Source organism: Vanderwaltozyma polyspora, genomic scaffold, assembly GCF_000150035.1.
Source record: "Vanderwaltozyma polyspora DSM 70294 KpolScaffold2002 genomic scaffold, whole genome shotgun sequence".
Lineage (NCBI taxonomy): Eukaryota > Fungi > Ascomycota > Saccharomycetes > Saccharomycetales > Saccharomycetaceae > Vanderwaltozyma > Vanderwaltozyma polyspora.
The window spans coordinates 67,147-83,299 of NW_001834689.1; the positions used below are offsets into that span (position 1 = coordinate 67,147).

The 16,153-nt window shown below is 33.7% G+C and overlaps 9 protein-coding genes across 9 annotated transcripts; 3 read left to right on the plus strand and 6 right to left on the minus strand.

Annotated features, from left to right (window-relative positions):
* Positions 1–494: 494 nt before the first annotated feature.
* On the plus strand, positions 495–2,852 carry GID7 (glucose-induced degradation complex subunit GID7; the record flags this gene model as incomplete). Its single annotated transcript, XM_001646771.1, has 1 exon — positions 495–2,852. The coding sequence occupies one exon, from the start codon at positions 495–497 to the stop codon at positions 2,850–2,852; it is 2,358 nt and encodes a 785-aa protein (XP_001646821.1).
* A 324-nt stretch (positions 2,853–3,176) lies between these two features.
* Positions 3,177–4,334, minus strand: Kpol_2002p34 (uncharacterized protein; the record flags this gene model as incomplete). The annotated part of the gene is made up of 1 exon (XM_001646772.1): positions 3,177–4,334. One exon carries the CDS (start codon positions 4,332–4,334, stop codon positions 3,177–3,179), a length of 1,158 nt encoding a protein of 385 aa, XP_001646822.1.
* Positions 4,335–4,778: 444 nt separating this feature from the next.
* Positions 4,779–6,224, plus strand: Kpol_2002p35 (uncharacterized protein; the record flags this gene model as incomplete). The annotated part of the gene is made up of 1 exon (XM_001646773.1): positions 4,779–6,224. One exon carries the CDS (start codon positions 4,779–4,781, stop codon positions 6,222–6,224), a length of 1,446 nt encoding a protein of 481 aa, XP_001646823.1.
* Positions 6,225–6,512: 288 nt separating this feature from the next.
* Positions 6,513–6,842, minus strand: Kpol_2002p36 (glutaredoxin; the record flags this gene model as incomplete). Its single annotated transcript, XM_001646774.1, has 1 exon — positions 6,513–6,842. The coding sequence occupies one exon, from the start codon at positions 6,840–6,842 to the stop codon at positions 6,513–6,515; it is 330 nt and encodes a 109-aa protein (XP_001646824.1).
* Positions 6,843–8,407: 1,565 nt separating this feature from the next.
* LSB5 (Lsb5p) lies at positions 8,408–9,379 on the plus strand (the record flags this gene model as incomplete). Its single annotated transcript, XM_001646775.1, has 1 exon — positions 8,408–9,379. One exon carries the CDS (start codon positions 8,408–8,410, stop codon positions 9,377–9,379), a length of 972 nt encoding a protein of 323 aa, XP_001646825.1.
* A 131-nt stretch (positions 9,380–9,510) lies between these two features.
* On the minus strand, positions 9,511–10,431 carry RRP7 (Rrp7p; the record flags this gene model as incomplete). The annotated part of the gene is made up of 1 exon (XM_001646776.1): positions 9,511–10,431. One exon carries the CDS (start codon positions 10,429–10,431, stop codon positions 9,511–9,513), a length of 921 nt encoding a protein of 306 aa, XP_001646826.1.
* A 500-nt stretch (positions 10,432–10,931) lies between these two features.
* On the minus strand, positions 10,932–11,357 carry SDH7 (Sdh7p; the record flags this gene model as incomplete). The annotated part of the gene is made up of 1 exon (XM_001646777.1): positions 10,932–11,357. The coding sequence occupies one exon, from the start codon at positions 11,355–11,357 to the stop codon at positions 10,932–10,934; it is 426 nt and encodes a 141-aa protein (XP_001646827.1).
* Positions 11,358–11,791: 434 nt separating this feature from the next.
* HIS4 (trifunctional histidinol dehydrogenase/phosphoribosyl-AMP cyclohydrolase/phosphoribosyl-ATP diphosphatase) lies at positions 11,792–14,227 on the minus strand (the record flags this gene model as incomplete). The annotated part of the gene is made up of 1 exon (XM_001646778.1): positions 11,792–14,227. One exon carries the CDS (start codon positions 14,225–14,227, stop codon positions 11,792–11,794), a length of 2,436 nt encoding a protein of 811 aa, XP_001646828.1.
* Positions 14,228–14,776: 549 nt separating this feature from the next.
* On the minus strand, positions 14,777–16,096 carry BIK1 (Bik1p; the record flags this gene model as incomplete). Its single annotated transcript, XM_001646779.1, has 1 exon — positions 14,777–16,096. The coding sequence occupies one exon, from the start codon at positions 16,094–16,096 to the stop codon at positions 14,777–14,779; it is 1,320 nt and encodes a 439-aa protein (XP_001646829.1).
* Positions 16,097–16,153: the final 57 nt, after the last annotated feature.

The following is a 16,153-nucleotide window of genomic DNA, read 5'->3' on the forward strand; positions in this document are numbered from 1 at the left end:
TCTATCTAATGATATAGACCTGTGTAAATGTGTTACGAATACTTCAATTATCCCAAAGCTATCACTGTTTATACAATCCACGATTGTCCAACTCTGTTGTGGTTCATCCTCCATACAAGCCAACACTTCTTAACTCTTAAATATGCAATTTATGTGTGGTGATGGGTTTATAGCTCTTGTTTGCTATAGAGAGAAATTGTATATTATGTTAAAGGGCGAAAGAGAAAGCTATATAAGATACTTAAATCAAAGTTTTAATGCTCACATGTCTCTTTTAAAAGACAAAAACAGGGTGGTAAACAGGCTAGCTATATCATTTGGGTGTATTGAATGGTTGAAGGTTGATAGCTTATAGGTTATATAGTTGTTTGTTTGGTTTTGGTTTGGATTCTTTTTGATTTATTAGGTTATCCTTGGAGAATATCAAGGAAAAGACTGGGCAGAGGTTGAAGAAAGAGGATAATTGGGTTTAAAAGGTTTCAAAGCTATTATAAATGCCTTTATCTCAGGATTTGATTGAGACTCCAATGCCTATTAATGGGAAGCCGTCTTCTGAAACTAGCAAGAAGAGGAGAACTAGAAGTTCTGTTAGTAGTAGGGGTGATGCTACTAAAATGGCTTCTACTAATAACAATGGTACTAGTTTAGTAAGTGGTAATAGCAATAATCATAATAACGATGGTATTAATAATAGAAGTCAGGATATTGATGGAACTCCAGCTATGTTTGATAAAACTCAATTGACAAAAATACTTCTTAATTCTTTGTTTGAATTGGGTTATACTTCGTCAGCAATGGCTTTACAAGAAGAGTCTGGTGGTATACAAGTGGAATCGACAGTTGTTCAAAAACTTTCTAACTTGATTACCTGTGGTAATTATCAAGAAATTGATTTGGAATTGCTTTCTCAACTTCCTTTGAAATTTAAATCAACGGTTTTAAAAGATTATGTAAAGCAAACTAATGGTGTTGGGAACAATGTATTAAGAACTGCTTCCATAATGGAGCATATGGAGAGACAACTGAAGAAAATTGAATCAGTTTTTGAAACAATTTTCGACAATATTGATATTCTAGCAAAGCAAGAGGATATATATTACTTAAGAAGTGTCTTGGAGATTATGGTTTTGGTTAACCGTCAAATTTTCTTAGAGCTGGTATTAATTGAAAGGGATTTAACATCTGGTGTCTTATTCTTAAGGCATATTTTACGTAATTTTGCTCAGCTATGGGATAGATTGCTTTCGATGGAAAATAATTATGTCAAAGAAGAAAACCAATTCTCTCCTGAGGGTTTATTAAAAGAGATGTCAATTATATTAACTAGCCCTGAGTCTACGGCATCAACGTCTGCTCTATGTCAGAGATCTCGACACAAAGGAAGACAAAACTTAATTGATGAAATTTCAGACTATATTAATCCAGATGACCTCGTGCCAAAGGGAAGATTGATCTCGTTACTAAAGCAAGCTGTTAAATATCAAAGATCACAAAATATCCTGAATATTGTGGATGATGACGATGATGATGAAGAGATTGACGATAGTGAAATTGATTCAGCCCATCAGAAGACACATAAAGTCAATCTTTTACAAGATCTTGCTACAAATGTTCAACAAGTTAAATTTAAGGAAGTAATGACTTTGGAACAAAATTTAGATGAAATCTGGTATCTTCAATTTTCACCTGATGGTAACTATTTGGCCAGTGCTTCAGCAGATGATAAAAATGACAGAAAAATTATAATATACGATGTAAGGAATAATTTTGAAGTCTACAAGATATTGGGAGGGAATGACCAATGTATCCTATATCTCTCCTTCTCACCAGATGGTAAATATATAGTTTCCTGTCCATTCAATCAACTGGCTAATATTTATGATATTCACGCTGAAGGTGAAATGGTTGAAGTTACTGAAAATGTAAGCGAACCATTTGCTGCTCAGTTAATAAATCCTATTGATTCTTTCTATATTCCAACTAATAATATTCCAGGTTCTAGTTCAGAACATAGCAGCTCGTCAAATTCCTCGTCAGGACCAAATAATAGCAGTAATCCTCCAAGAATCTGGTGTTGTGATTGGTTTCACACTTCTGATCAGAGCGGCAGATTTGCAATTGGGTCTCCAGATCGTGATGTGGTAATCTATGACATGCAAAGAAAATCGATCATATTTAGAATGCCAGGTTCAGTTTCTGTAGCATCATACACTGGAGATTTCAGTGTAACACAGCCATCGACAGAAGAATTTCCTCGTGTTCATGATTTAAAGATTTCTTATGATGATAAGTATCTATTGTTGATGACACATCATGGTAATATTGATGTTTATGACGTAAGTGATTTCCCAAAAATAGGTTCATATGAAGGTATTGAATTACTTTTAGATAAATATGAAATGCCAAGAATAGGTAGATTGGATATTAGAAAAAAGATGACTTGCATCTCATTACCACAGATACGTAATATTAATTCACCATTAGCACCTTTGGTACTAGTAAGTTTGCAATCAAGTGAATTGCAATTGTGGAATTTTAAAGAAAACTTTTTAATTCAAAAGTTTTATGGTCAGAAACAAGAACAATTTATTCTTAGATCCTGTTTTGGATATAATAATCATTTGATTGCAAGTGGTTCTGAAGATGGTAAGATTTATATTTGGAACAGGGTAGGTGGTAACATTGTTGGTGTATTAGCTGGACATGGTGCTGAAAGACATAGTTCAAATAGAGATTTGAAGAAATTTGAAAAAAATTGTAATGTGGTCACCTGGAGTCCCGCTGATAAAGGGTTATTTGCCTCTGGGGGTGATGATGGTTTAATTAAGATTTGGAGAGTGGTTAGAGAATGAATGAATTAATTAAGTATAGAATAAGCTTATTTCTTTAGATAAAAAAACTCATAAATACTATTAGATAACGTTCAATAATAATGATACTGTTAACATATTACATAAAAAAATTTCGTCACATTTTGTCTTTTATTAATTTGTAATTCAAATTTGTTTTCCCATAATGCATAATAGAGTCTTGATTCGTTTCTTCTATCATCTGAACGATTATGAAAGGTTTGCTATTTACTTTGAAGCAGTTAACCATTCTTGATGCATCTTGCCTTACTGACTGTTTTAAAAAAAAATATATATTTTCTATCAAGTGAACATTTTCAAAATTAATTAATTTTGCTCTTCTTGTTGTGTATCTTGGGTATGTTGTTGTGTATCTTGGGTATGTTGTTGTGAAAAATTTTGAATTTGGGGTATAGTGATTCTGTATTGATCTAGATCACTTCCAGATAAAGTGGAATTGATAGTAACTTTTTCAGTAACTTCAACTGGAACATAATCCACCCATTCCTTTGAACGGATGAAATACATATCCAATGCAGATTCAGCTTTTGACTCTTCAATGGAACCAATAGCAACTTCGACGGTAGCATTTTCATTATTGATGATTTCACTTAATGCAGCCAAAATGACGTTGGTGTCACCACCGAATGACATATTTACAACTCTATAAAACTTAGAGATTAGAGATAATGCGACATAACCATCATTTAAAATCTTTGATCTTAAGAAAGCGTCTTTTTCCAAGTTTTCCTTAGAGAAGTAATATTCAATTTGGCTTGCCACGTTATTTACAGCTGCGATCAATGGCTGAATTGAATAGTATGGTTGATACATTTGATGAGAATTATAATGAGAAGCATAGTCGTGGTATCTATTTTGTTTTTGTTGATGATTTTGATTATGATTGTTTTTAGAATTATTGTTATTGTTATATTTTTCATTTACAGAATTGTTATCGTGTTTTTTCCTTTGATTGTTCTTGTTATTTTTTCTTCTTTGAGTGGATTTATCATGTTCATCCTTTTTAGAAGTGTCATTACTAGATATTACGGGTTCGTTTTTCTTTTCGTTCTTACCATTTTGAGATTTACTTGGATGTTGTTGTGATTTCCCATTTAACTGTTTCTTCTTACCACCTTTACTAGAATTATTTTTTGAGTTATTTCTCTTGCCATTATTGTCATTTTTATCACTTGAGACAACAATGGAAGCCTTGATTGGAACCCATTTCGTCGAAGAATTTAATTTAATCGAACTGGAAGAACCGCTATTGTTCTTTTTCTTTGGCTTTAAACTCTTCTTCGACTCAAGTGATATCTCTTGAACTGGAATATCAGAACTAACAGCTTTCCAAGGCGATTTAGTTGGAACAGGTGCAGGAACCAATGATTTAGCCTTAGCATCAGTTTCCTTAACTAAACCAGTCTCACCTTCAGAAACCTCATCAACAGCTACTTCCGTACTAACAATTTCCTCTGCTGACATTGTTGCTTCTACTTCGATCTATTCTATTTTTTGATATTTTTACTCTTTGGACACCAGAAATCACCAGATAATGTTTGCCAAATCCCCAACCTGATAACTTAAATACCTTCTAGAACCCAAAAATCAAACAATAATCCACCAGAAACTAACCTCATCTCACTTTCTTCCACTATTTAAATGCCTCTTAAACCATCAAATTTGAAATAATTTAGAAAAATTTTTCATATTGCTTGGGTAGAAAATTTCGATTTCGAGAATGAAAAAAGTTGATATCTACACCTGTACATCTCATAACTAACAGCAAGATATCGAAATTTTAATATAAGAGGAACCAGATGGATTTAAATGATAGCTTCAATTAAAGGTTAGCGATGCCACATCAGTTTTATTTGGAGGAGGGGGTCAGAAGTGGTCAAGGAAGATTCTAGTTGTTTATTTTGGTGGATGTCTCAGATCTCTGTTGGAAGGGCTATGAGTAGAGGTATTAAGCGTAATTTTAGGCAGTCAAATGGTGATATAGGTGCTGGCAGCAGTTTTGGACAAAATATTGATGTCAGAGGTTTGCCAGGAAATGTAAAGTCTGGAGTTCAGGTCTACAAGAAGGCTAGGAGTCGGTTGAAGAATAATGTTGTTGGTTCGGATACTTGGGTTAGTAAATTTCCGTATTTCAAGGCGTTGCAAGAGCTTCGCTATTCGAAAATGTCTAATGGCAATGCTATGGGTGCGACTGATCTTTATTTGGATTCTATACGTGAAAGGTATAGGAAGATGAATAGGGAGAGTTGTGAAAAGTTGGATGAAAAGTACTCTAAGTTGGATGAGATGTATTCAAATAAATTCTGTAAGCAATATCCGAATATTTTAGAGATTTTGAAGGATAAGAAAGTTAAAGGCTCTTCCGATGAGGTGATGATGATTAAGAGGAATTACGAAGAAGCTCTAAGGAGTATTAAACGTGAACATTTCCCTGTGGTTCGTTGTGCTCCTGGGAGTGGAGGGTTTGAGTATATTGAAGGGATTGTGAAGATGATAAGTGCTAATCAATGTATATTATTTTCATTTGATGTTGAAGCGTATGAGTTTGATAATGATGTCGTTACTGAAATCGGTATTTCTATTTATGATCCAAGAGAAAACCTATTTGGGGAGAATATTGTTCCTTTGATTCGTAATTTTCATTTGATAGTTGAGGAATCCTTAAGTTTGACAAATAAGAAATATGTTTGTGATTTTAAAAATTGTTATTTGAATGGTGAAAGTATTGTGATGAACCTCCAACAGACTGTTGATTTCATTCAATCGTTGGTCAATTATTACTTGATACCTGGCAACTTGGAACAGCAATCCTGGAAGCGTGCGATAGTGGGTCATAATATCAAAGGTGATATAAATTGGATGAAGAATCTTGGAATTAGACTTCCAGAATTGGAGTATACCAATATGATCAGTGTAATAAAAGGCGTGTATGTTATGGATACAGAACAGATATATAAAAAAAATATTACTGAAGAAGGTTGTTCGTTAGGAAAAATATTGAGATTATTGAAAATACCCCATGCTTTCTTGCATAATGCTGGCAATGACGCAAATTATACTTTAAAATTATTATTGCATTTAACAAGTGCAAGTTTTAGAAAAGCCAGAGGTATAGATGATATAGCAAGTATGCAAAAGAAGGTACGTGATCTGCTGAAGAGAGATAAAGAAGAAGCAAAGATTGTTCCTATGTCATATGGTCTCTGTATCGATGAAGCCAAAAGAAGGAAGTTCCAAAACAATAATAGTGGAAGTGTCAATGGACGTCCCAAGAAAGAGCTAGTTTTACAAACTGAATTTGGTGGTTGTAGATGGTATGGCAAGGCCTATGATGCCTTCCAAAATACATTTTAACCCATTTTATGAAAATTCCAAAACGCAGGAACTATGTCGTTTTTTTTAAACTGTACAAGTTATTGTTGTTGTACTATATTGGATTAGAGATAATAAATAAATGAGATAAGATTAATCAAATTAAATGATATGAAAATAATTTTATTTTATTTTACTTTTGGTTTTGGTTTTACCTAAAAATCATAAATAAATTATACAGACAGACTAGTCAAATGGAAATTAATGCATATGATAAACAATTGTTATCTGATGTTTTTTAAATTACTATTCTTCAGGAATCATAATATTTTATTGGCAGACAGGGTCTAACATTTCCTTCAATTGACCATCCTTCTTCAATGCTTGCAAATCTGAATTACCACCAACATGTTGGCCATAGATGAAGATGTTTGGCACAGTATCTTGATGAGTTATTTCAGCAAGGGCTTCTTGAATTTCAGCACCATCTGTCATCAAATCTAATTCTAAAACTAAAGCCTTTTCCCTTGGTAGGTTGTACTCTTCAAATAGGGTTTCTCTTGTTGCTCTGCAATGAGGACAGTACGACTTGGCTGCAACGAACACTGGTTTTTCACCAATCATTGTTTTAACTTTTTCGATGGTTGCTTGACTGACCATATTGTTATTGGAATGCTGTTTTTAATAGTTCTTGTTCTTGTAGTTGTAAATATATAATAATACTCTGATACAAAGTTTAATTGTAGTTAGTTAGTTGTTTGAGTTGTATTCAATAAAAGAAACAATTGAGATAATTTAAATTGGAATTGTATTCAGAATTAAAATTATTGACCAGGTTTATATACGATTGGTTAGGAAAAGGTTGAGAATTATAAAATTGTTAAATAGATCGGGGTTAACTACCAATTAATCATTTAGAGATGTGATGCCCAAGAAAACTTATTAACGAAACCTCGTTCCTTCCTAATGGTTAGGTAATTACAAGTTGAACCCTCATTGGATAGGAAATGTTTATTAATTCCTTTTGAATGAAGTGAGTTTCTGCATGTAAGTGGGTATGTTGTTCATGGTTCTGAGACTGTGCATCTGGAGAACTTTACAGAGAAGGAAGAACACCTTAGAGTTCATTTGAAGAGTGTCTTTTTGGATGTTGTGGGGTCAGTCAGTTGGTTAGTAAGAGTTTATAATTAAAAGTGGGAATATAAGTTCTACGTGCAACTTGTTTCGAGGGGATAGGAATGGGTTAGATGTAGATGATGGTATGATGAGGTAAGATAAGTCACACCTGAGGGAATTGAGGCATAAAGAAAGACAAGGAGGGGTTGGAAGGATAATTTTAAGTTTAGGACGTATGGTAAGGACAGCATTTTTTTTCTATTGGAAATATTCCATAGGAAATAATCAGTTTAGTAAAGCAAAGAAATTAGTAATACTAGTAGAGACAGTGATAGGGACATAAATAGAAATAGAAAAAATAATATAAATCCGAATCCAAGCCAAGCCAAGTTAAACCTAACGATTAGGAACTACTGACTGACCTATTTGCATTACATCTGGAGAAATTATTGTGAGTTACTTCTTCCTCCCACCTGTATCGTCGTTTAACTATGGTCGTATCACCACTACAAACAGCCATGAGGACGTTGCAGTGAGTAAGATGTATTGATTACGTTCACTGGTGTCGATGGTAGAGCATGCTACAATACTCTATGTCATGATATAGTATAGTATGGTATGGAATAGTATAAGTATAGCATGCTGCAGTGTGGTATGGTATTGTATGGTTCTGTTCAAATTCCCCTCATACATTAATTCAACAGCTCACGTGACAGATCAGTTTCGAAACTGAAAAATGTTCCCCCCTCACCCTCACCCCTCACCCGAACTGACTCTCCTTTCCCCTCTGCATGCCAGCTGGCCCGTCAGATAACTATGGCAGTAGGTATGGAATGGGATGGGATCAGGCTAAAGAGATGGTTTCGAACTTGCATCAAGAGAAATGCAGCCAAGAAAGGTTTCATGAAGGTGGTTTCTTTGAATTGAGTTGAGTTGAATTGAATTGAATGGAATTAGGTTATAATGTCTGGTTTAGTTTGGTATAGTTTGGTTTAGTTTGATTGTAAATTATAAATTAGTGATTTAATTTGAGAGTCTGCCAAAAAAGTTGATATCACTTCTAGCATTTACGGTGAGGTGAGTGATTGAACAAGAGCAGGTCTGCCAATATGGGGTTCCTAACTGAGCATCCACATACTGTTGTGTCTGACACAATTGATTCGTTGGTTAAAACTCGTAATGACAATGATTTGGAAATTAGGATTTATGATCTAATTGATGAGATCAGAAGTAGATACAAGGAAGAGTATAATGAGAATCAAGCTGAAGCAGCAAGGAAATTAAGAAAATTGTTAAAATATAGTGATAAATCAGAGGTAAAACGTAATTGTTTTAATATATTAGATTGTTTTATCACTAATGGTATCAAATTTGAAGTAATTTATAATGATAGCAAACTATTATTGGTTTTAAAGCAGTCTGCCACCATTAATAAAAATTATGCCAGATTTGTTTATAATTGGTACAGTTATATTAAAGAAAATGGATTGACGGATAGCTATTGTTATATTGGTTTGCAGGATCTTTATAATTCAGTTAAAAAGTCCGCTTCAACTTCCTCAAGAAGAACTGTATTTGATGTCAATAAAGAGATTCCAAAAATTAAGGAATTAATCGCAGATGCTTTGTCAGTATCGATTGCTTTAAATAATGCATTGTTAAGATTGAAACCTGGAGTGTACTCAATTGATGATGAACAATCCACTGCCTGTTTCATTAAAGCCAGAGAAATCAGAAGAAAAATATTGAAATATTTACAGATTATTCAATCTGGTGACTTGCTTGGTGGATTAATTCATGCTAACGATGAAATTGTCACGTCCCTAAAGAAGTATGACGCACAAAGTGGTATTGATGAATATGATAAAAATAAGTACGACAATTCAAATGACGATTATGGATTTGATGACAATGAAGATGGTGAATCTTCCTATTATGAAACTGACGACGAATCAACATTCTCCAGAGATAATAATAATAATAATAATAATAATGATAACGTTTTTAATAAACAGACGAATAAAAGCAATTATAGAAGCAGTGGTGGGTCGAATCCATTTGGTGACGATAATATGATCTAAGTTAAAGTATCTACTAAGTTTGGCGTCTTGTGATATATATGTAATTATATTTTCTACTTCTTAATATCTCTCTATATATTATATATTATTGTACAATTAATTTGACTTATGTGTTGATTAATGTTTGTTTATTATTTGTATGGGTTGAATTTCTTTTTCATCTTCATTTCCTTGATCTTTTCTTGGTCTTCTTTGAACTTGCTTAACAATTGGTTGATTTCTTGCTTCTTACGTTCTCTTACTTGGAATCTGTAGAAATCTTCTTTGATCTTCTTATCGACCATTGATGGACCCTTAATCTTGGTACCATGTTTTAATAATGGGTTTTTGTTCAAAATCTTCTTTCTTATTGAGTTCAAATTCTTTGTATTCTTTCCGACAACTAATGTGAACCCATCTTCGTCCACTATTGAACTTTGAATATCTTCCTTTGCTTGCATCTCCCTGACTTCAAATAATTCCATGTGATTGCTGATATCTTCCTTTAAGTATTCGGTATCCAATGGTTTATAAAAATTTGTAAAAGTCGCTACACTCGGAATAGTGTATTCCCATTCTATGTATTTATCATCTTTTTCATTTACTTCTTTGGTATATTTCTTCAATGCACTAATGAAATTCTTACAGCTTGAATCGTCAACAAATTTAATCAATAATGTGTTTCTTGGGGTAAATCTAGATTCCTCTTTGCTTCCCGTAGACATCAAATCTGAGGTCAGCTTAGATAAATCAATTTCTTGTAAACCAAATTCATCATTATATAAAAGTTCCTCCACATAGGATACAGTATCATACCTAGTACAAATTTCATTGACTACTTTTTTAACACTTTCGATGTTTGCCAAAATTGGTAAATTAACGACAAAGACAGAATTCTGCTCATCCTCATTCTTGCTTTCATGTTTCTTCAAAAAAGTATAATGATACCCATTCGAATTAATATCCTTATTATTCTTTTCAAAAGCTTTATGGGTTGGCAATTTGAAAGGCATCACCAGAAACCCATTTTTCATGGACTCAACCTTCACAGGATCACTGTTCTTGTCAGGCATAACAAATAACAAATATAAACCCCCTTAGCTACGGATCTAATGTAGATATATAGCCTCGATCAGTACTAATAACCTTACTATCGTCCATTAAATAGTTCAATTCAATTAGAGTGTATCGTCTTTCTTTAACCATCTCATCTCATCTCATCAATGTCGATATTGAAAAATTAATTTCGTCGAGTGTGATAATATTTCGAATATCCATAAGGTCAAGCATGGACAGCACTGGAAGAGTACCATATATAAAGGGAGAGGTTGATGGTATTAATGTAAAGAAACTACATATGATTTGGTTATACACAGTCCATGAAATGGTCATTGATTCTTTGGGCATTTCATGTTGATTGATTGATGGTTTTTTTATTTCTGTTGCAATCAAGAAACTGAAAGAACTTGATTTGATTGAGGTCGAAATTTCAAGACAAACTTAAATAATTACATGAAGGACAATAATGGACATTGTTTTTAATCGAACGGATTGGTTATATTATATATATGGATTAAATTTTTATAATTTCTTCTCCATTTTCTCCTTTTTTCATGGTTCCATTACGTATATTTTCAGTTTCTTTCATTAATTCATATAATTGAGTAACTTGTTCTGGTGACATCTTCTCTAGTACAGCAGCAGATAGCCTTTCTTCTTTCCAGCCATCTCTGCTTATCATACGAAGGTAATCTTGCCAGCTTGTTAAGAATCCGACAATGTGCAATGGATTGTCAATGTCCTTGTGAAGTTTAAATTCATTTTTAACGTATTGATCACCTAGCTCTCTTTGGGCTGTTGGTAAATGCTTATGTTCCCTGAGGATTCTTCTATAAAGTTGCAATGGAGGCAACAATGGTTGAGCAGCTCTAGTGCCTCTATTTGTAGCCTTTAACAGTTGAGATGAACCCTTGTATAAACTACTTCTTGTCAGTTGCATCTTTCAGTTTCCCTTTAATAGATATATATATATCTCACGTAGTAGGAGTCAAATATGTTGCGATCCTATAAGAATTATCCCACCAAGATTAAATTCACAACCTTCACTGCAGTATCTTGGATAATTGCACAAATCTGAAATATCTTACAGACTAAATATTGATCTTTAGAGGTGCTGTTCTTATCTTGAAATCACATTCTGCTGTGTGTAGCATTTAAAAGTGGTAGTGTTCTTGATGCTGAAATTCCATTTCAACGCGACTAATAAAAATGATTAAGCTTGACAGCAGCTAATTGGTTTAAATAATGTCTGTAAAACAAAATTCTAATTATATTCACTATAATTATATACAAATATATGCAGAGTACTCAAAGACTTTTATAATAATATTTCCTTGATTTGACTGAATTTGATTGGATATATTCTCTATAAAATTAGATAAATCCTTGAGGAATTTGGCCCAATTTTTGCATTCTAATTTTGACTGCATTTCTATGACCATCTAGACCTTCAACTTTGGCAACACACATAACAGCTTTGCCGATGCTTTTCAAACCTTCTGGAGAGATCTTTTGAGCAGTAATAAATTTTTGGAAAGTTGAAGTGTTAACACCACTGTATTGCCTAGCATAACCGTAGGTTGGTAAAGTGTGGTTAGTACCACTGGAGTAATCACCACATGATTCTGGAGTGTAAGCACCAACAAATACACTACCTGCGTGGTCGACTTGGTTGATATAGCTCTGTGCATCCTCAATTTGTAAAATTAAATGTTCTGGTGCATATTTGTTGGAAACTTCAAAAGCTTCATCATATGAATCCGAATTAATAATAGAACTGTGTGCTATACACTTTCTTACAATATCTACACGAGGTAGTTCCATCGCTTGGTTGTGGACAGCATTTTGTATCTGTTGTATCTTCTCATCAGACAAGTTCACACCCACTAAAATGACCTGGGAGTCAGTACCATGCTCAGCTTGTGATAGCAGGTCACTGGCAACAAAATCGACGTCAGCGTTTTCATCACAAATAACTAATACTTCACTTGGTCCAGCTGGCATGTCAATTGAACACAAGGCCTGGGTATCGTTTTGGACATACATTTTTGCGGCTGTAACAAATTGGTTACCAGGACCCAAAATTTTATCAACCTTTGGGACAGTTTCAGTACCATAAGCCATGGCAGCAACCGCTTGAGCACCACCTGCCAATACAATCTTTGATGCACCTACTTTAGAAGCAACATATACTACTTCTGGAGAAACTTTACCATCTGATTTACGAGGTGGTGACGCAAAGACAATATCTTTACAGCCAGCAACTTGCGCTGGAACACCAAGCATTAATGCTGTACTTGGCAAAATTGCAGTACCACCAGGGATATATAAACCAACCTTCTCAATAGGTCTAGAGAATCTTGAGCATACAACACCAGGTTGTGTCTCAACAACCATTGTTTCTTTTTGTAATTGAGCACTGTGGAACTTTCTAACATTTTCCATTGATAAGTCTAAAGATTGTTTCATTTCTTCAGTTAGACCTTCAAAATATTCTTCTGGGAATGGAGCTTCAAGAACAGAGGCTGTAAGTTGTACGCCGTCAAACTTAGCTGTATAATCTATCAAAGCTTTGTCACCTTTATTTTTGACGTTCTCGACAATTGGATTGACTAAGTGCATTATTTCAGATGTTTTCTGAATTGGTCTGGAAACTGCAACTTCTACTGCGGTCTTATCCTTGGAACTTATCACCTTTAAGTGAATAGGTTTATCTTCAGTGGAGTTGATTTCTTTTGGTTCAGAGATTGAGCTTTTGCTGTCATCTTCAATGAATTTAGGCTTGGCATCACCCTTTCTTCTTGTTACCTTCAGGTGCTTTAATTCCAAGTTATTCTCGACGTCTTGCAATGTAACACCTTCTGCTACCAATTTAGTGATAGTGAAGTAGAGTAAATCGGCAGCTTCCCATGCAACTTCATCTTTTGATTGTGCTTCCGTCAATTCTTCAGCTTCTTCCTTAATTTTAGCATTTAACAATTTAGAATCATTGAATAATCTTTTGGTGTAAGATTCAGCAGGAGCGTTTAACTTCCTTTGATTAATAAAAGTTTCTAAACTAGTTAAACCATATTTCAACTGGCCGAAGCATGATTCAGTATTCAAGTGACAGAAACTTGATTGGGCACCTCCTTGTATTACTACATATTTCAATGCATCACCGTCGCAATCCAACTGAATATTAATCAATTTTTGAGTATTACCTGAAGTTTCACCTTTTACCCAAATCTGATTACGTGAACGAGAGAAATATACACCTACTTGTCTCTCGATAGCTAACTGGATTGATTCTTGTGAAGAATATACTAAACCTAAACAACGTTCAGCAGTATCTACCACCAAAGTAGGAAATAAACGATCAGGTCTGTCGGTCTTTAGGGAAGAAATTAAGCTCTTGGAAATGGATTGAGCATCTAAATCTTCAATATTAACGATACGTCCATCAGTGAAAGTATCTACAATCCCAACCTTAACAGTATAAGTACCATCAGCACTTACTACAACTCTATTTTGAGGGATATTGTACTCATTGATTAAAAATTGATGAAAACTAGCATTAGAAGTGAAAATATTTGTAACACCATTATTCAACAAATCTACGATATCGTCACCACTTAATAACTCATCAGACTCAACATAAACTGCTGTGAATTTCAAATAGCCACCATATTTACGAATAAATTCGATAATTTCATCTTTCTTAACCTTATTTGCATCGATCAAAGCTTGACCAGTAATCAATAAAAATGGTCTTTCACTGATAACTTGAATTGGATCAGAAGTGTACCTTGGTAAAACTGGGAATACCATTATCCTATAACTTAACCTTGATTATCTCTTTTATATCTATGTCTCTATTTAACTCTCACTTGCATAAAAGGTTATCCCTTATTGCGTTTGTTGTAATATCTTGCTGGCTGCTCTTGAAATATTACTACTTGATGGAATCAAAGCTAATAGCAAAATCTAAAAAGAATTCTTATAATATTTGCCATCTTGAGGTGAAGAAGGATAGGTTTCTTATAAATATATCAACCTGATAATCATGATGATGATGAGTAATAGCTCCCTTTACCTTATTTGCAAAAGATCTGGGTATCGCAGTGTCAAATGAGTCACTCTGTAGTAATAATTTATAACGTATCCAGAGTCAGAGGCTGAAATTATGTTGCCAATATAACAACAAGTTGTCATGACGATGAGTATTGTTACATTATATGAGTTTATCTATATTCTATGTTAGTTTGTTTGTTATTCAAGAAATCGTTATTGAGGAGGAATTAACTATGCTTTGTAGGTGAATTGGAACCAAAACTGGCAGAATGCATTAAGGTTAAGTGTGAGTTCTTATTTGAAAATTTAAGAATTATTATATTGGCAATCGATGCTAGAATGACCGTTTTGTTCACATAGAGCACACCATGATGATTCAGTATCGTTCTTGCCGTTTTTTAATGGTGGTTCAATTATTTTAGCATTTTCTGAAATTTCATCATCTATATTTGAATCAGTCTTAATTTTACTCTTAAGGTATGATATTTCGTTTTGTAAATTGAGTATCGTTTCTTTGTCGTTGGCACTGTCATTATTGTTATTTTCTGTTTGAGAATTTTGCAATTGAAATAATTCTTTAGTCAAAAGTTGATATTCTTTGCTTAAAGAATCATTATGCATTTTCAATTGTTCTCTTTCTTTATCCCATTTAATTTTAGAGGTTTCTGTTTCTTTCTTATAATTTTGTAGCATCTCTAATTCATTTTGCATAGCTTCATAATCAATTGATTGGGTTGTGTTTGTTGTTTGATTTGTATTATTGTTATTAGAAGGTGATGATTTTGAAGCGATTACTCTTCTTTCATTTTCTTTTATTTCTTCATGTAACTGATCGACTACAGCAAGCAATTGTTCATGTTCTGCCTCTAAAAACTCTTTTTGTTTATTTCTTTGTTCCTTTTCTTCGTTTAGTTGATCTCTTAACTTTTTAATTTCATTCTCTGCATTTTGTAAATTCAATTCATAGCCATCAATAGTTGGTTGTAATTCTTCCAACACAACCCTTTGATCATCCAATAATTTTTTATACAGTATCAACTGTCTCTGCTGTTTATCGATCTTTATCTCATACTCACGAATCAACTTATTAGCATTATCGTTTACATCAGCTGACGAAGGTGGATCAATATCCATGTGGTCTTCCAACATTTCGGTACCACTTATACTCCTGGAAGAATTACCTATAATGGAATTTTTATCATTAATACCATTTCTTGAAGGTGTAGGTGATTTTTCATCAAGAGATATCATATGTGGTTGTCTTACTACGGTACTAGTGGTACTCCCAACGCTTTCGATCCTCGATCCAATATAATTGGCATCAGTGTTTGAACCAGGTGGTAATTCAATTGGAGCTATGGTCGATCTTCTCGATCCATTCGTCGAAGTACTTTCAATTAAAGAAGCAACCTTTTGTAATTGGATAAATAACCCACTCTGAGGATATTCAGTTTCGAAATATTTTTTACCTTGATAACTACCATTATTCTTACCTATATTTGCCAATAAATCAATCCCTGCATATATCCCAGGTTTATTGTCAACTTCTCCCACATACTTTAACTGTCCTCGTCCCACATTTGGAATATGTATAAAGCATCCAATCTTGTTCTGATAAGTTTCCATCACAATCGAACTAACTGCCTGAAAAGATCAATCCTGCTCGTAGTCTTCTTAAAACTC